This window comes from Plectropomus leopardus, chromosome 18 (assembly GCF_026936395.1).
Source record: "Plectropomus leopardus strain MGB_pleo_1.0 chromosome 18, ASM2693639v1, whole genome shotgun sequence".
Taxonomy (NCBI): Eukaryota; Metazoa; Chordata; class Actinopteri; order Perciformes; family Serranidae; genus Plectropomus; species Plectropomus leopardus.
Genome location: NC_142193.1, coordinates 6,374,852 through 6,395,223, shown reverse-complemented (window position 1 = coordinate 6,395,223; position 20,372 = coordinate 6,374,852). Strand labels below are relative to the sequence as shown.

Below are 20,372 nucleotides of genomic sequence, written 5' to 3'. Positions count from 1 at the left end.
ATAAAAACAATCCTGCTGAAGGTGATGTGTTAAATGTTTTATGAATGTTTGATAAAAAATCTCTCTGATATAGAAAAGGCCGACTGTAACAAAAGGGATCAGGCTGTAAAGTATCTCCGCTGCCTCGCCTTTGAGCAGATGAAGTGTCCCCCCTCCTCCTGGGTCAGTGTGGAGCTCTGTATGTTATAAAGGCAGTCGCTCTTTCTGCGCCTTTGCTTAGTTATAAATCGTCCACCTCCATTTACAACATCCAGCAATGCAGTGGAACAGAGGCTTTAACTGCTCAGCTAATCTTCCCACTCTGCATCTCTGCCGACCATTACGACTCAGAGAGTCCATTCATCACGTCCGCGTGTGGATATATTATGGATCAAAGCGAGTCCAGCTGACACATCTGTAAGGGATGGGAGGGAAAGGAATCCATAACTGCAGGTCAGCATGGAGCTCGCTGCATCTTTAGAGGTCTCTACAAACCAGAAAAAATTCAGATGAAAGCCCTCATTTTATTTTATAATTTATGCTTTCAAATTCTAACTTTATTTGCTCAAATTATTGTCATTTATAACAATAATAATTTATGGCCCTCTCATTGCTTAATTTGTTCCCTTTAAGTCATAATTTGTGTGCGCATATTACCAAAAAAGAAACAGACTGTTGTGTTTGAAAGCCTCAATCTGATGGACATCCATGTGAAATGCTGTCATAATTTCCTCCCCTGTCTTTGGCTCGCAGCTCCAGGCCCACTGACTCCTACTAAATCTTTAAAAACACCTCACAAACAAACAGTTTCATCTTTTAAGAAGCTCAGTATTTTGGAAAGCTTAAGGTGGTGTGTGCTGCAGCTTGCCCCAATATGAGTAAGGGAGGAAGCTATAGTGCAAAATTAGCCTGACTTATGGTCATAATGAACTTATACCAGGTTAAAAGATGCTGGAATTACCTTGTAAGCTCCTTATCATGTTTGTTGATATTGTGTTTTGGTAGTGCATGTTAAATGCATGCAAAAAAAAAACCAATAGTTGATTGAGAAAAGTACTTTGCACAGTTTGCACACACAGTAAACGTGAAGCTTTTGAACATCCCATTTGAACATACCTACTATTGCTTCCTCATTTATTATCATTTAGAACATTTTATGGCCTAAAAAAGAATCATTTAATTCACAGAATACTCCATTGCTTGAATAATTGTCATCAGAAGTTTCAGCTGCAGTGTTGTGGCAGGTTACAGTTATTTTTGAGACACAGTAAGCAAAAGATTAAACTTAATGAACTGTAGTGATTCTCAGCTGCAATGTGCCTGATGTGCTGGAAGAAAATTTAATCCAGTTGGAAAAGAAGACAGGAAACAGGAAGTGTAATACATAGATAAATATATGTAAGTAAATACATTCAAACAGATGTTTTCCGTCATCACCAGCATGTTTACATCTGCGTACAGAGGAGTCATGACCTGCCACAAACCAGCAGTTTACAGACAGGCAGCACAGGGGGGATTTAGAACTTGTGTTGGGATTATGTCGGCCCCAAAAACCTCCCCGTTTCTTCTGCGACTGGCAGCCAATTTAATCCCGGCTGTTTACAATCCACCATGCCTTACATAACACGCAGATTCCCAGGCGGAGTAGCACACTGTAAGCATCCAGGAGATGTGACCACAGCAGGAGCGGGAGCTGGGATTCCTGTCCATCATATGTCTGAGTCATACCTCATCCTAAACATCACAGAAATCCCAGACATGACTCATCTGTGTTTGTAAATATTAGATATTTCACAGGGCATTACTTTGTAACGTATAAAACCAAAGTTTAATACTTATACGAGTCTTCAACCCTTTGAAACCTGTATCGTCATCAGTTTTCTTGTGCCACATTCAGGCGCCTTTCACAAGCATTGAAACGTCTGAAACGTGAGCAGATTGATTTGATTTATGTCAAAAGCATGGTTAAAAAAAAGGCAAACAGCAATTTGTCCAGAAATGTCAAAGTGGCAAAATACAAGTATTTAGGGGGGCAATTATTACATTTTTTTAAAAACTGGATAACTTCTAGTTCTAATTATTTTACTTATATTTTTTATTAATTAATTAATTAATGTATTTTTGCACTTTATCCAGGTTATTCGCCATTCTCACAGGATCTGCTTTTGTTTCCACTGCTCTAAACCCACTTTGGGGGCAAGATCTTGGATCAAAATTTCAACACTTAATCCAAGTTCCAGTTACTTACAGAGGAAAGAAATGTAACAGCAATACGACGAACATGCCAATTATTAATGCAGAATGAGTTTGAAATGCACAGATTCTTATTCAGAATATCCAAAATGCGTGTTTGGCTGCCTTCTTCTTGTCTGTTAAAATGGTAAATTGTGTGCACAATTTTGGGGACTACATTTATCTTTTTTTTTTCTTCTTTTTTTAGGGTTTTTATTGCCTTTATTATAGCCCTAATATAGCCCTGCTGGAGAGTGAAGGGAAAAGCGGGAAAAGACAGAGGGGATGGCACGCAGCAAAAGGTTGGAAATGAATCCGAGCTGCTGCAAAGGACTGAGGCTGTATGAGGCACACGTTTAACCAGGCGAGCAAGAGGTCACCCCATAATTTAAATACATTTCCCAGTAATGTAGTTCAGCTATGTGCTGAATTGTAACATTTCAAGTAGTAAGCTATTTTTTCATTCCAGGATGCATATTCAATTACACATATTTTTGAGATCTTACAGGTATCTTTTTTTTCTGGCTGAAATGATGAAATATTTGCCTGATTAAAATCAATATTTCAAAATACTGTGCAGTGCCGCTCTGCTCTTTTTATCTGCTCCTCTACCTACGGGAAGTGACCAGTGCCGTCTTTGGAAATACTGAATTAGACGCCACTTTCATCCAAGGCGATTAATTTATCTTTTTTTTTTGATAACAGATTTGTAATATCATGAAAATACCATGGCAGATACAACCCCCTTTGAATAACATTAAATAAAGATTACTATGAAACCTAATTACAGTGATGTATCCAGAACTGTGTAAAATCATGTATATTATTGCGTATCTCGTTGAAAAATCATGCAAACTGTGTGTGTTATGGCAGAAAACCATGTTTTTTTAAATCACTTGTGTCAAGGTGGAAAAATCATGTGTGTTATCACGTATGTTACAGTGAAAAGTCTTGTGTTATCGTGTGTTACAGTGGAGAATCATGAGTTATCGCATGTGTTGAGGTGGAAAATCATGTGTGTTGTTGTGTGTGTTACAGAAGAAAATCCTATTGAGTGTGTTATGGTGGAATGTCACGTGTTATTACATGTATTACAGTGAAAAAATCCAATGTTATCATGCATGTTACATTGGAAAATAACGTATGTTATCATGTATGTTGCAGTGGAGAATCGTTAGTTATTGCATGTGTTAAGGTGAAAAAATTGCTTCCTTATCAAGAAATAATGTTTACATACCACTGTATTATATTGTGCAGTGTATTGTTTAACGGCCTCATCGTTAATGACCACGTTGTATCACCTCTGTGCTACTGCATAAGTAGGTCTATTATAAGCTTACTGATTACTGATTAGGCTAATGTATCATTTGTCCTGCTTATCATTATAGATAAAAATGTGTTGCCAACACCAGCACAGCTAGTGAGTGTCGCAAACTCATGAAGTCAGTACAAGTTACAGTTATATTGAAATTTGAGGTTGCATTGTTAACCTTGGTGTCATTGTAAGAGGGGCTCGTGGCTCATTCAAACTAATGAACACAAGGTAAGGATGATCGTTTTAGGCACATCTACACAATTTCTTCTCCTACCTTGGGTTCTGAAAGAGTCTGATGGAGGAGATGGGCCAAGCTTGGAGCTCTTAAAAGTTTTAAAGGGTTCAAGTTATGGAAAGCTCCAGGTTACAGGCTGTTAAGTTCCCACAGTGGAAAAAAACCCCTTTAGATTGCTGTATCTCTTTTGGCCTGGACATCACCATCTCAGTCCACTAAATCCATTGTCTTTTAGGCCGCTACCTTCTGAACCATGGACACAATTTTAAGCCTTTCATAGATTATCTTTAAAATATTCACGGAAAAAGAAATAACACTTCAGTGTCCGTTCAGCTGTGATGTATAGGTGTCAGCTGCCCACACAGCCGCTCAATTTCTGCTCTTTCTTTTTGAAATCTGGAGCGCTCACTTACTACCAGGATTTATTTCATAAGTACAGTATTCATCCCCTTGAGACACACATGCAGCACATTTATGCAGTTAATTTTCAGAGAGGTCAGAGGTGAATGGTTCCCCTGCAGCAGGCGGAGGTTCGGCAGAGTCCCCAAGGACACTGTGCCGCTGGAGCACATTAACTTTCTGAGAGGATTGACCTTCTGACCTCTGGGTGATGGAGCTGTCAGTCATGGGTTTGGCCCGAAAAATATGTATGACCCTACAGGCCTGCCAACAAACAGCACTGTCAGAATGGGGACACTTTCCATGAAATATGTTTTATGAAAAAGAATGAAGTTAGGACAAGAGTGAAAGCCTTTATCATTTGCTTTGTGCTCTATTCATTTTTTTTTTATTTTATTTGCCTAAAGCCTTTTCAAAACTGTCGGACTGCTGCATGTGAAAGGATTGTTCCTCTTGACTTCTTAACTATATTTAAATATACACAGACAGTATGAATAAAGACTCATACCAGAACTTTTTCACATTCTTATCATGAAGCTCTCTTACTGTATTGCCTTCTAAGGGTGTTCAAAGTGGGATTCTCTTGTCATAAATTGTTCGTTTCAGCCTGATGAATACCACCTGTTCGTGAGCAGGTGCGCAACTGCGTCGTTTGATCATTAAGGTAATTGATGTCCTCAAATTGCTCCATTTGTGGCGAAGTTTTAATTAACAAAAAAAAAAGTCAACTTCACACAGGTCCTGCTGTCTGGAATCAGCAGACAAAAACAGAACAAATTTAGCAGTGACAGTTGTAGGAACCGTTACTAAAGCGAGGATGTTTTGAAGCTAAATCAAAGTGCTCAGCGACTAAAATAAAAGGCAGTCCCGTTAAAGTAATGAAAATAAATAGCGACTGGTATAAAGAGTTTGCAGAGGCAGTTTGAGGGTGAGAATCAATGCTGACAGCTATTGAACTGCGAGTTGTCATTCCAATTAAATATTTTTCCACGACTTATACAACAGACTGGCACTGTTATTAAATCTTGCTTGTGCCCAAGAGAAAAATCTAGATGCAATGATGAACTTCTTAAATCACTTGTACTTGCCACTTAAAGGTACCTTGTGGAGGTTTTGACTACTAATAGCGCTGGTGACGTACTTGCCAGTGGTTTTATGCTATCACCACATAAATGCAGAGAAGGGAAACTGTAAAAATTGATGTTCTGTAAACACAGCAGATTTAAATGTTTTATGTGGAAGGAAAAACACTGAGGAATATAAATGTGTTTGTTTAGTGGAAGAATCCACCTTTAGAGTGCATTTGTTTGTATACAGAAAGGGATTCCTGCATGAGGTCCAGTGTGAACTTATTTTTGACAAATCGTGTAGTTTTGTAGTTTTACAGACAGTTTGAAACACCTACACCTAGAGAAAAAGCAATAGCCAGTACAACTGTTATCATGCCATTAAATGGTTATTATAAGTGATTCTAAGCATCATAAATAAAGCTTAGAAGGGGCCACACCTACTGTTAGTTCAAGAAGGCCATAATCAGGCCATTAAATGGCCATTTACATTTATTTTTAGGCGGCAATCTGTTGTGTTGGTAATAATTAGGACGGGAGCAAGGGAGGTAGCCAGGTGATGTAGAATAGTTACAAAGTCTGTGGTGGGTGAAAAAGGCAGGTGCTGAACGGGTCAAACAGTCACAGGAATTATGCCCTGGAGATTGGGGTTCATGTTCCGTCTGAAACCAAAAGACACTGTTGTCACTTACAGCGTCAACAGTAGTTGTGTCACTTATTGTGACTGATGTACCATGAAATTATAAAGTGAGATTTACTTTTGTGAAGAGAAGTCTGTGGATAACCTTGTTCTATTCTCTGGTTTGTTTGGACAGTTGGGTTGAAACTGGAAACTACATAATGTGGTGCACCTTCCCTTCAAGGTCAAGGATGGTTTAGATCATGGACTGATATGAGAGATGTGAAGTGACCAATCACCTTGCTTTGTGTTCAATTGACTAGTTGTTGTTCTACTGATGAAGCAGACATTAAGGTGACGGAAAAACTGAGAAGACATTGTCCCTCTGCTTTTCTTCACCATAGCCCCTACAATATATTTCTAAACCTAATCAAGTTTTTTTTTTCCACCTAAACAGGTAAAAAGTCAAACTAACAAAACTGCAGATGTTTCACAACGCTGGATGTGTAAACAGTCATTCAGAGGGCTGATAAGTCTGAATCTATCAGTAGGTGTGGCAAGCCCCTCAAACACAGAAAAAGGTAACTTAATGGACTGATGACACCCCAATCAGTCCTCGTTTTGCCCTTCGGAAATGACCAGGCTTTTACTTTTGTCACAATTCATCCTGAACCTAGAATAAAATATGAAAACCGTCACAAAGCCGCTATGGACTAAAGAAGGACATTGTTATTCCAAACTTTTGTCATTACACTCCAGTTTTCACCATCAGCAACAACACAGATGAAAAAAATGAACAGACATGTAGTTTTAATAACTTTTAACACTAGTTTCCACATTCAGCGTCATAAATAGAGCATAGCCCGGACACAACCTGTTTAAAAGGGCTATGTGTAGTATTTTGTGTTTATGAGAAGGTTTCTGTCCTGAGGCAGATCATGCTCCTTCCTTGTTCCCTGTTTCACCACCTCTGAATCAGTCTCTGTTTGTTCTGAAGATCCAAAAAAAAAGGATGAGAGACAGTAATGGACTTTGTGGACTTTAAAGCCAGTTCTTCTAATGGCTACAAGGTGCTGGTGAGAAAACAAGAAAATTCATAAATAAAGCCGAAGTCCTGACATCACATCTGGGCTAGCTCCTGCTCCTCTACCTCCTCAGTAAGTTTTTCTTTTGTCTCCTCCTGAAAAAGTGACACATGTTCCTTTGGTTTACTGCCCATATTCGGGTCTCCTTTGTGATGTTAACAAAGTTAAACAGTTAAATTCTCTGCAATTAAACTACAGCTCCCATTAATTTCAACCTGCATGCATAACACTCGATTGTAATTGTTGATTTTTCTCTTATCCAAGATATCCACCCAAGCTCTTTTCTAATGTCATCTCTCTGACTTTTTAGTTGTAATCTGTCTAATTATATCTATGACATAAATATAACATATTCCTCCTGTAACAAACAAAAGGTTTAATATATAAGCAATATACGCTCCTCAACTCAGTTCACTAATCTCAGGTGTGGCTATAGCCTCGGTTTGTCTGGTACAACTTGCACCTTATGGTAGCTAATGTTAGCAACTTTAAGGTTGGTTCCTGTAACACTAACATTACAATGGTTCTCTAGTTGTGCTACTGATGCGCTACTTTTCAACATTCATCATTATTTCGTAACTGCCACTTCTGGCCACAGTGGCCTACTTTAATGTATCAAAATTGATAATATTGATGTTGAAATACTACACATAGCACCTTAAAATATGCTGGAGAAACACCTGCTTTCCATCCATGAAGAATTGTAATTCTCAAAGTCAAAGCTGTTTTTCACACTTTATACTGGTTTTCATTTAATATATAAAGAACATATCCACCTAATTTAATTAATTTCTGTGACTTCATGTGTTCTTTTCAAGTTAACCTTCTTCAAACAGAAAATAAGGGCTGCTGTGCTTTCGTGTTCGGTGGCGGAACTTGTGGCAAGTTCTCACCTAAAGGAGCAGTTCGTCCTGTCATCCCACATGACCCTCACGTTCCCTGGATGATTCAGCACTGCTCCTCCCCCAGTGAGTCTGTGTTCTCCCCCAGGTCTATAGAAGCCGACGCGGCTCTCATCTTGCCCCTTCCGGGACCAGGACCCGGACCTGGTCCTGGACCGGGACCGGGGCCACCGACGACAAGTCCGGTTCTGGTCCCACCGTGGCCGGGGTAGACCTCCACAGTGCTGGAGATGGACTGGAGGGAACGGTCCCGGAAGTAGTGGAAAGCTTCCTGGTCCAGGTAGTTCTGCTCCTCGCGCAGGCCCTGCTCAAACAGCTTGCGTTTGTGTCTGAACTCGATCACTGTCTTGGTGTAGGAGTTGAGGGTGGTGACGGAGGCCGCCATGCAGCAAGTGAAGGAACCCCAGGCCATGCTGGTTGAAGAGACACAAAGAGGGAAGAGGAAGAAACAATGAGTCTTTAATGTATTATGAAATATTTTAATCAGACTAGGGGATGTGACTCCATTCTTCTGTGTCAGCTGTTTATGCTGCAGGATGCCGTTTCCGTGATTTCAACAAATGCACATGTTGGGATGAAGCAGCACAACAACAACAGCGTGGACAGTCATGATGGTAATGGCATAGAGGGGAAGGGAACACACAAGCAAACTTTACACCACAACATGCTTTGTTGACTACATCCCACTTTGGCATGCACTTTAGCTGTGTCCCAATTCAGGTTCTGCATCCTCCGGAGGTTGCATTTGAACACACCATGCGAAGGCTGTCCCAATTTGATGGCTCCTTCAAATACAGCCCACAAATGCGACCTTCTTTTCCCTCTTTTTGGAGGATACACCGCTACTATCCTTCGCAGCCTTCCATATCCCAAGATTTTTTGTGCGCCCCTGCTCAGTTTTCAGAGATATTTTTCATCATGGTGGCACAGAGCGGAGACAACGATTGGAGCGTTGATTTCACTTTTAAATGTAAGTTTCTTTAGTTTGTCTTTTGTACTTTTTTCCTTTCTCTCTGTGTCGCGCAAGCCTGGGCAGCAGAAATCAATTGTGACGTGAGGGTAAGAGCAGGAACATCTGGTGACGCAACCAGGAAATCCTTTGAAGGCCAGACTGTCCTGTTTAACAATGGTTGATGCGGCCTATGGAGGTGCCTTCAAAAGAGTCGCCTCCATAAACTGCGTAGGCTGTGTCCTTTGAAGGATGCAGACCCTGAATTGGGACACAGCACATTGTCTATCATAATGATCCCTTCCAGTCCTTCTAAAAATCTCAATAATTTGATCACAAAAAAAAGGATGTTGGCTGGCGGGAGTTTATCAGGATGTTGGCTGGCTGGAGTTTATCATTGATTTATCACTGGATATTCACCCAAACGTCTATGGAAATCAGGCGAATAGCTGCCAAGATATTTTCCTTTTGACCAAATTGTTGGTGCATTAGGGGACAGATTGACAGACAATGTCGCTGAGATACTCTGAGGCAAGACTCAAACCACTCAGAGAAACATCTGTGGTGATTCAGTGAGTTCTCTGGGCTCTTCAGCCTCGGCCTCTGCTCCAGTTAATGTTAGCGGGCACATAACTGATGTGCTGCTAATTGAGAACGTGTCTCGGCTTTGACAGGAATTATCAGGTAGATAATAGGGAAGCTAACAGTCCCTTAGAGCAGACTCAAAATACTGAACACCAAGAAAAATGTCAAGCAACGAGCTGTAAACATGCTGCACACGTAATCCATGAAAAGAGACAAGAACAAAAGTCCAAAATGGCAAATGCAATACATCGCTCTTAATCTAATAAAGCAAGAATCCAAACTATGGTGTATAATTTAATATCACACTGTTTAATGTCAGTGGCTTTTTTCTCCACTGTAAATAATTTAAGGACTATTCTCACAGAGGAAGCTCAATGTGCTAAAAGTCAAGCACAAAAAAAACAGAATAAATTTACTATAATAAATCACAAAGTACCAACAAGATCAATGACACTTAAATAAATAACTATTGTTCCAAAAAGTGAATTGACTTTCTTTTCTGATATGATATGATGCAGTTCATTTGATTATCCATCTATTAGAGAATTTCTTAATGTGTCAGCTATTGTTTCAGGCTGTAAATGAAGCTAAGGTCAGTTTCTAGAGAGCATTAAACAGAATATGTGACATTGCACATCTCTCTGTCCTCAGAATAGACCTCATTCACACTTTTTATTCATCCTGAAGGAGCTTTTTGGCCTCCCGCTCTGCTAGAAATTCATCATTCCTGCTGATTTTATTCATCTTTAACGACATTGAACGACTCCCTCGTGGTGTTAAATGAGAGGCCTTCAACTGAGTGACTGACAGAGAAAAATCTACTTTTAAAAGCTTCTTGTTACAGTTATTTCACTGTTTTGTCGTCATGCTAGTGTCAGAAAAGCAGCCCTGTTTTCAGCTGTGTGACGATGCATTTTCCATCTGATCCAAGAGGGTTTTTAAAGAGTTTATTTAGCTTAAGAAGTAGGAGAATCTTCTCAGCACATATAGGAAGACTTAATCTGGCAGTTTATCACAAACACTCAACATCAACACATGTGGAAATACATGCTTTTCACTGGACAAGAGGGGAATGGAAAACTGTAGTCTTGAGAGTCTTTTTGAAATTTGTGGTTCAGCTTCGGAGCCTGTGTGAATGTGAAGTCCTTACGGTGCTCTTCACTGAAATACCCCATTTTTGATCCACAAATGAGCAAAGTGAGCTCAGACAGCAGCTGCAGCTCGGCTTTACCTTTGAGTACAGAGCCGTTGGAGGTCAAGGTGCATCTTGTCTGGCTAATTATCCCAGAAACAACAAGCGTGTCGCTCCCTGTGTACCTCAACACGCTCCAACAGCAAATGCCTCAAGCAACATCCTCAAGAGATGTTTTATGTTGACTAGATGGAGGGATGATGAGACTGTTTGTTCATCTCTTTGTTTATCCACATCGTGAGTGTAACTGTGCTGGATAATTATATATTTTGTCATCTTAAAACAGGTGAAAATACAAAAATTAAATCATTAATTAAGCAGGGGACTTTAACACAAGTTTGATCAAATTTAGGGGCATACAAGTGTGTGTGTGTGCGTGTGTGTGTGTGTGGTGTGTGTGTGTGTGTGTGTGTGTGTGTGTGTGTGTGTGTGTGTGTGTGTGTGTGCGTGTGTGTGTGTGTGTGTGTGTGTGTGTGTGTGTGTGTGTGTGTGTGTGTGTGTGTGTTAGTGTGTGCGAGCGCACTGACCAGAAGGACCAGCCATAGTCCCAGCTGTGTGGCCTCCAGTCTTCAGGACCCAAACTGACTGTGATCTGGAACACCTGAGTGTACATCATATGAGCCACCATACCCAGAAGACCTGTGACACACACACACACACACACACACACACACACACACACACACACACACTCATTAAAGGCAACATTTTCTTTAACAAACACAGTCCCCAACAGGAACAAATAACTATGAAAATGATTCTCCGTAAGTCTGTGAAGCAGAGTCATAAAATCCTGAGATGCAAACAAATCGCCCATGTTGAACATTTTAAAATCACATGGACATGTCTCCATGTCTGGAATGGCATAAAATTTAGTAGGCATATACATTTAAGGTCCCCTGGGGATAAATCCTACTGATTTTGGTGATCCTCTACCAATTTTTTCTTGTGCCTTCATCAGTTCAATATTTTATTTGTCCATTTTTGGCAAACATCGGCATGCTGACATGCTAAACTAAGATGGTTAATATGGTAAACATTACACCTGCTAGAACATCAGAATATTAGCACTGTCAATATGAGCATGCTAGCATGCTGAGGTTAACATTTTCCTCAAATTACAGCTTCACAGAGCTGCCAGCATAACTGTAGACTCTTGCTTTTTTTATTCTCGCTGTTATAAACTCAAAATCATCCCACTGGCTTTGCAGTTTCTCTCCTTGGATAGCCTCGGCTGGTTGAAAACCATTGTTTTGTTGCGGACTGTAAAGCCAACTGACATACATCTGTAATATTGAGAAGACACAAATAACATTTGTATTGACATTTTTCTGTGATTCTGCCCTTGCATAACTAAATTAAATCCCCCCTTTTGTCAGGAAGTGGTTCAGTGATCTAATGTCTGTCCAGGTGGTGAATTTAAAAATCCTAGGACGGCCAAAGAATGACACACCTTACTCTGCTTTACTTTGCCTCTGATTGGCTCATCCTGGCATTCTAAATCTAACCCTAACTAAACCCAGTCCTCTTGCCTAAACCTAACCAACCCAACCAATGAAGGCAGCAAGTACCGGCCACTTATAGGAAGAGTAGGCCGTATTATTACTTCTAGCTTCCTGGTTGATGGTTAGCAAACAGCTTGGTCTGCAAATCTCCACAACTAGAAAATAAATTGCCATTGCATTTGTTATAAATATTCATAGTCCTACGATGATGATCCCTGACTTTTCTTCTAGTTTCATCATCAGGTCAAAATGATCCCTTCACCATGACAGGATATCTCAAAAAGAAATAACTTGATTTCCATAACTGGTGCTGTAAGTCAAAATAAAGTAATTTATGTTTTAAAGTGTCATGCAGAAAAAGGTACCCACCCCACATGGGCTTACATGGCACTAAAAACATTACAAAAATGAGAGGAATAGCATAATGAGAGTGACAGAACAAATACACCTGCATGCATGCCAAACAAAGTCAAACAAGTCAAAGCAGCTATAAACACAAGCCTCCTTAGACATTTGTGCTATAAAACATAATTTAGGAACATCTGAAGCACAGTCTGTGCTTTTAAGACATCAAAATCAAAGTGCCCTCCCAAGCTGTTGGTAGGCATTTAACACAAACTGAGGTGAAACACTTAGTCTGTAAACAAGAAGTCGACATTCATTAGACAGAAAACACATCTGGACATTCTGCGGACATTTTAAGAACTCTATATCTTAGATTGTGATACAAAGGACAAAAGAGCACAAAAAGTATTTCATTTTTGACCTCTCAAAGATCACACTTTCAATTTCACCCTGGAATTGAGTCTAGTTTCTTACTGAGATACTGAAATTCATACTATGGTATCCTCCAGAGGCAAGATACCACATCCCAACTGGGCACAGAATGATCTCTGTGCTCTGGTTGGGTTAATGGTGACATAATGCTGGATGTTAAATATGTTTAATTAAACTGTATGCTCTCAAGTTGTTTTGACAAAAAAATCTTGCAACCATTTCTGTTCATATTTCGGAATGGTATCATTTTATTTGACTACAACAAGATCATTTATTTCTATATATAGATATATCATATTGGAGATCTGCCTTGCCAAATATTTTTGAAAACTCCCTTGCCCAAGGATAATTATTTGAAAAACCCTAGGAAAATGTGTTTGTGTGACAGCCCCTTTGCTAGGTTCCTCTGCTTGTGCTTCGTTGTCTCATCCCAGGGAAGTACATTTGATTGAGTGCAATCAATGGCACAGGACACACCTGGGCCTGGTGTGTACCATGCACACATAAGACAGATCAGTAGTCAGCTGATGCTGGCAGACCCTTTTTCTTTGTGTCTCTTTTACTGCACAACACCTCCTACAACACATTTTTACACACCCGATCCCTCCATAAGTGACTCTACAGATTTCTCTTTTTATTTTTTGATTAGTTTTGATTACTATTTTGGTTAACAAACCACTTAATTTGTTAACTGACATGTGTGTCTCTTTTTGTCCAGCCTAGGCTAAGGTTGTGAATCTATTCCACAGTCGTAACATGTCACCCTTGTGCCACACTTCAGATGGCTCCCATCCCGTGCCATCACATACTGTAAGCTTTGGCGTCATATTCTGTACATCGAGAAAACAGTGCATATCTTTGTTCATAACCATGTCACATTTATTTTGCTTGCAATAACCCCAGACCCCTGCAACATAATCTAAAACAGGATAGACACAAGATCGATACAGCTATGTGTAGGTTTAATAACCAAGATGTCTACATAGCGTAACCTTATCAAGGACAGCTCCCAGTGCCCTACCTGCACAGTCTGATAAGACTTTTATTCCTTCTTCAAAGGTAAGATGCTTATCTAGAACAAGTCTTAAGTATTTGTAAATCTCATGCATTTATTAGTCCCTGCAAAGATGACTATATCATCTGCACATACGAGAGTGAAAACCATAAAGTCATGTGATGTAAATAGCCGCTTGCTTCATGTCAAGAGCTAGATTGTTTCTATATACTACTATAATAACAAAAACTTAAATGCAACAGTTCTTTGTTGTTTTTTTTCTTACATTTTTAGAGATTTATGTTGAGGATCTAAGACTTTTTTTTAATGCCACAGATGTTTCAGATTTTTAGGGAGTGTGCCATTGGCATGCAGACTTTCAAAATGTCCACCTGTTGCCCATGAACTTAATGTGTATTTCACAAGAAGCCATCTCCAATGCTGGTCAGTGAATTTTGGCAATACATCCAACCAGCGTCACAACAACAGACCACATGAAGCCACACCAGCCCAGGACCTCAACATCCAGAGATTTTACCTCTTAGATCGTCTGAGACAAGCCACCTGAACAGGTGACGCAACAATTAGTTTGCACAACCAAAGAATTTATGCACAAACCATCATCCTGCATGCTCATTAAGCTGACAGCTGTTCATCGTTATAACCAACTTGTGTTGTTATGAGGTTGGTTGGATGTAATGCCAAATTCAGGGCAACAACACAGGAAACATCTTACAGTTGTAAAATGAACACAGAGTTCATGGTTAACAGCTCTGATAGACATTTCTGCAGTCAGCATGCTAATGACATGCTCCCTCGTGACTTGTGACATCTGTGGCATTGTGTTGTGTGATCAAAGTGCACTTTTTAAAGTGGCCTTTAACTTTGACCATCTGGTGCACCTGTTTAATAATCACACTGACTAACCAGCATCTTGATATGCCACATCTGTCAGGTGGATAGTTTGGATAATCTAAAAAGAGAATTGCTTACTAACATGGATTTCAACAAATCTGTGACTAAAATTGAGGGGAAACTATTGAGTACATAGGTCAGTCTTAGATCTTGATCTGTGAAAAATGGAAGTAAAAACAAGTGTATCTAGAAAACAGTGTGGGAGAGAGCATGCCCCATTGTTTTTCACCAAATGTGGCTGGGAACCTACCTGTTCTATAGTCACTGACCTGCACACCTGCAGCTGCGGTTTGGTAAAAAGCTGAGGGCATGATGAAATTTACCACCTATACTGGATTTTAGTCATTTGAAACTGAGAAGGTCATCTTTTATACAGGCAAAAGCCTTCTGAAATTTTATGACACGGCTAAAAGGTGTTTCTTCTTGTATAGCAGATAAACCACATATGTTGTCAGTAAAAGCTCTGTTATTTCAGAAGCCATTTTGTTCTTTTACCCACAGACCAAATGTTTCCAAGTAACAAAACAATCGCTCATTAAGATTATGAGAATAGATTTTTATTAACACAACTGACACACAAGCACCACCATCAGGATGAACCCACACTTTAAAATTCCACTAATCTTAAGGCTCTCAAATAGTGCAGCAACACCCTCAGTATGTTTTCTTGTTCTTACATAACACTAACCCTCAGCACAAGATAATCTGACAGGATAATTACCATTAACAAAACAACAGTAAATCACTTCACCTCTAAGTTGCAGCTCAACATATTATCAGTAATAAATCAGAACACGTGTAACTGTAATAATTAGTCATTATACAGCACCAATTGATTTAATGTGAGACGCCCAATCAATTAGAGATGGGGACACAATCACTCATAAACATACAGTAAATCAAAAAAAGCCACTATGTAAATAAGTGAATTAGAAAGAATGACATTAATGCAGCGGTTATACATCAAAACCTTTCTATGTGTGCGTGTATGTGTGTGTGTGTGTGTGTGTGTGTATGTGTGTGTGTCTCACGTGGATGTGTGTGATGGGTTAGAGCCACGTGTCTGTGTTTGTAATCAGTTTGTGTGTGTATGTGTGCAGCATCGTGCCACAGTAAATAAACCTCAGCTGCTCCAGATTTACAGTTCACTATAAAGGGAGCATAATTTCTCCCTGACCTTGACACCCTGACGGCAGAGATTTCGAGGAAATATGTGTGTGTATTTATGTGTGTGTGCATGTCACACACTAGCAAGTGCACAAGGAACCCTCATCATCTTTACTGCATTTGCAATTGCAATTTGTCGATGATATGGCTTTAATCATGGATGTGTGTGTCCAAATCAGCTGCTACAAAAGTGTTTAATGTTCTCACGTTTTGCAGTATTTAGCATTTCATACAATATTATGTTGATATATTTCACTAAATAATATATCGATTATAATTCTATATCAAAACAGACAACTTTAGTGGCACTACTTTGGCACTATTCTAGTTTTATAATATTTATTTTTTTAACTTTCTGAACTTATATTGGTTCTTGCACTAAATGCTACAACCAAGTTTACCCACATAATTTCTCAATAATTACTAATCAAAGAAATTGGTGACTTTTGTTATCACCTACTTTATATCACATCACATTGGTTTACACAAAGTCAGGACGGGTATGAGAATTGACGGGTATCATACCGTTTTTCAACACATAATTTCTTTAAAAAAATAGTTTCAAGTTTTCAAATGTAGTAATAAAACATTTGTTACAACTGATTATATTAATAACAACTATTCTGTAATACTACGATTGAGTGGCATCGCAATATTTTCTGAGATGGTTATCATAACATGAAAGTCTCATACTGTTGCAACTCTACTAACAACATGACATGGTACAACATAATTACAGCTGTAATTTCTTAGGTTATAGTTATAACTAATGGCCTGTATTTATTGTTCATTGTGTAACCTCAGTTAATGTACAAAACATTTTGGAGGATATTTTTTAAGTCACCAAACTGATTTATATGTTACACAATAATGTGGAAAAATGGATATTTTACCTAAAATAATTCCACATTGGTATTTTTGACTTAGTTCCATTGAATTTTTAAATAGAGTAATTATTCCTTTAGTATTTATAGCATCCGTACTTTCAAATGTACTTTTCACTTGTAAGTTTGTATGTTTTTTTCTGTCCCCCAAGCCTCAAGTGAGAGTAAAAGTAGCCTAACTATAGTTCTTACTGCCATTGTTTGCGGGAGTCAGGTGTTAATGTAACAGACTCAGGTTAACTTGATGGAGTTGAGAAACAGAGAAGCTGAATGTCCGCTGTCTTGCCATATTTTGGCTTGAATTAAAGAAAATACAAAAAGAGAAACTGTGGCGGGGTCCGCCATGCTTACTTAGACACAGGGTGTTGACAGGAAACTGTGCAGTATGTAATCCAATGTTATTGTATTTAGTTTCATGTAACAGTTATGATAACAGCTTCGATCTCCTACAGCTGTATTAGAGCTAAGCTAATGCTAATGCTAACCCAACATTTCCTACTGATGCTGCACATTTAAAGCAGTCAGCTGGTGGAACATGGGGAGTTGTTTCCTGTGCTTTTTTTTTTATCTCCAGATCCCGTTAAATATTTGCAAAAGAAGAGATGAAATAATGGGATGATGGGAAACAGTTAATTATTGCCTTTTTTCTTTATTCCAAGAAGGCAACACATTTAATCCTTTCACCCAGTTTGTGTGCAGATACACAAATTGCTCCTCTTATAAATGAGACATGCTTTGGTTAAAGCACTTGTCACTGAAGTATTAGTGTTAACCAGCATTGTAATGTAAATATTGTAACTGTACCATGACAGTCACTCAAAGAATGGAATTTTTTATTTATTTATTTTTCACATTAAATAATATATCATGAAAGTTGATGGATCTACTGAATACAGTTTTAAGTTACATGCATGATTTAAAAAAAATGTGTACAATCAGCAAATCGTTCTTTTCAAAGTGTGAGTGCTGTAGTATCTTTAAGAATTCATGTCTCGATCCTGTTTCAGTAATATAGGCTGGACTCCCCACGCTGCCGCGATATTGATTTTTCAAACGTCGATTAACATTTTCCTGATGAATGATATTAGCATCTCATGTCATTAGACACTGTAATACAGATAAAATCTATCACCTGTGGCATGATGGGTAAGAAATAGGAATTATGATCACAGCTTCACAGGTTAGCGGGGGAAAACGGTGCTGTAAAAGAATCACTGGTCAGCTGTGAGACATCCTCAGAGAGGTCTGAGGAGGTGGAGAGCAGTGCCGCACACAGAGCCAACTTCTTGTGTAAGAGGTTTAACACGAGTTGGGAGAAAAATCCTACAATCTTACACAGCGAAGGCTTTCAGGATAACCTCTGACCCCGGTCAGCCTCTCACAAATCTGCATCAGTCTCCCTCCTTATCCTCAGGGCATTTCTAAATGTTTCCAGGGAGAAGGTAAATAGGCCTAAAAGGTTTTGGGAGTTCTATCAGGGGTCACGTCTTACCAGACAGCACGGTGAAGACGGCGGCGAAGGCGTTGAGTTTGAGCCCGTCGATGACGTTGCTGGAGTGGAAAAGCTCAAGACACATCAAGCTGAAGCCGACCACCAGCAGCAGGATGTAGAGCACCTCCGACACAACCGACAACCACAACACACCTACAAACACAGACAACTCTGTTAAACACAGATATTGATTAGAAATTTGTGATTTTTCGGTGCAGTGTCCCTTGGATGCCTGCTTCTTACAGTCAGGTACCTGGGCACCACACTTTTATAAAGACCTATTTTGCCTGAGCATTGAAGGCACACACCGCCAAAAACATCCTTCACAATGAAAATAAGAGGATAATAAGAAAATACAGGCAAAGGGGAAGAAGATCTGCAGATAAAGACACCGCCACATACTGAGAGTGGGTCAGAAGTGATGATTGAGAGGGATTACCTCTATGTGAGTCTGAACTAAATATTGTTTAGGAAAATCCTGTTTATCTTAAAGGTACAGGTTATTTTTTTAACAGCGTTTTCCAAACCTCTCCCTGAATACCACTTGTCCTGCACACTTTAGATCTCCCCCTGCTCCAACACAGCTGATTCACATGATCAACCCGTTATGAGCTCCTGAAGCTGCTTGATGACAGGCTCATCATTTAATTCATCTGTGTAGGGGAGGGAGAGATCCTGCAGGACTAGTGGTACTGGAGGACAGATTTGGGAAACGCTGACTTATTGGCTCCCATGTGAGAAAATTGTCTTGGATTCCAGTAGGCTGTATTGCAACAAAACACACAGGCGTTATAGCATTATATATAAGCCCATGTGCAAACATTAGCCTGAAGTAAAACTAATACCATGTTAAGGACTACAAACATTTAAAGAGATAGTTAAATTGCGAGGCAGGTAGGGTGCTGGGTGTCTTACTGACCATTTTCTGACTCACAACGAAAATAAATTGATTCAAACTGGGATTTTTTTTTCTCTCTTTTCTTTTTGGTTTTGCTGCCGGAGTGCATAAAAAAAAAAACATCAAACATAAGCTTGTTAAAAATAAATAAATAAATATATAAATAAATAAATAAATAAATAAAAGTGCTGGGGAAGGCTCCCCAACAGAGACGTCTTTGCTAACCCCTGAACATCCTCAGATCCTTTAACTTAGTAAGTCAGGAAATTTAAAAGAAAGATGAGATGTGGCCATTTTATGTTTATTCATTTTAACTGATAAATATTATTAATTTGTTAAGCCTACCATTTTGCAAAAGTGGCCCCCGGGAAAAGCAAGCTGACCATCCCTAACATAGGCTACATTTCACAACATGCACTCCTTAGTACATAAATTACAAGGAAACCAACATGTCTCACTTAAAATGTTAACAACATCGATAAAAACCTTCAGTTATCTGTCCCCTCACCCTTCTGTCTTTCCTCCAGGAGTTTCCCATTGATCAGTTTAATGGACAGAGGGACAAATGAATGCTTCTAATGACTGTTTTAATTAGCTAGCTAACTTTAGCTGATCAAATGCACTGCTGATTAGAAACAAGAAGCTGCTTCTGTTGACTTCTGCGAGCACACAAAGACCTACTGTAGCTTAGGATTTTGCTAAATCATCCTTGTAAACGGCATGTGAATGGGGAGCTTGACAGGTGTAGCAACAGTAAATAGTGAACGGCCAATTATGACGGTTTTTTTTGCTGACCCAGAGGTTCTTTCACAATAAATGCAGCTTCTTGTACATTTATGGTCAAATGTGAAGGTATCAAATAGAGCTAAAGGAATTATTTTGACACTTGCCTTCATTTTATGCACCTTTTGGTTTAAAATGCTATCTTTATGCCTATTATACAAGCATTTACAATTGTTTTCCCATTCTCTGGAAATTATCATTTGAGATCACTGCAGGAATTGTCGCAATGCAAATTAAAAACAATTTTCAGCATTACTTTAAAGTGAACACATTCTTAAGTAGAAGTCTGTTTGAAGCAGGCGTTGTCTTTCAGATGACACAAAAAGACTGGGGTTGGTGTCAGAAGAGGAAATACATCAAACTGAATGCAGCAATGACTTGTGGGATAGCGCTCCTCT

General features: G+C 39.2%; 1 protein-coding gene across 1 annotated transcript in view; it reads right to left on the bottom strand.

Moving 5' to 3' along the window:
• Positions 1 to 1,912: 1,912 nt before the first annotated feature.
• gsg1l (gsg1-like) overlaps positions 1,913 to 20,372 on the bottom strand; it is a 50,985-nt gene continuing 32,525 nt past the window's right edge. The window contains exons 3-5 of the mRNA XM_042505100.2: positions 18,294 to 18,446; positions 11,087 to 11,198; positions 1,913 to 8,246 (exon numbers count right to left, since the gene is read on the bottom strand). Of these exons, the coding sequence (XP_042361034.1) occupies positions 7,880 to 8,246; positions 11,087 to 11,198; positions 18,294 to 18,446 (632 nt within the window). The 3' untranslated portion in view covers positions 1,913 to 7,879. The remainder of the gene's footprint in view (positions 8,247 to 11,086; positions 11,199 to 18,293; positions 18,447 to 20,372) is intronic.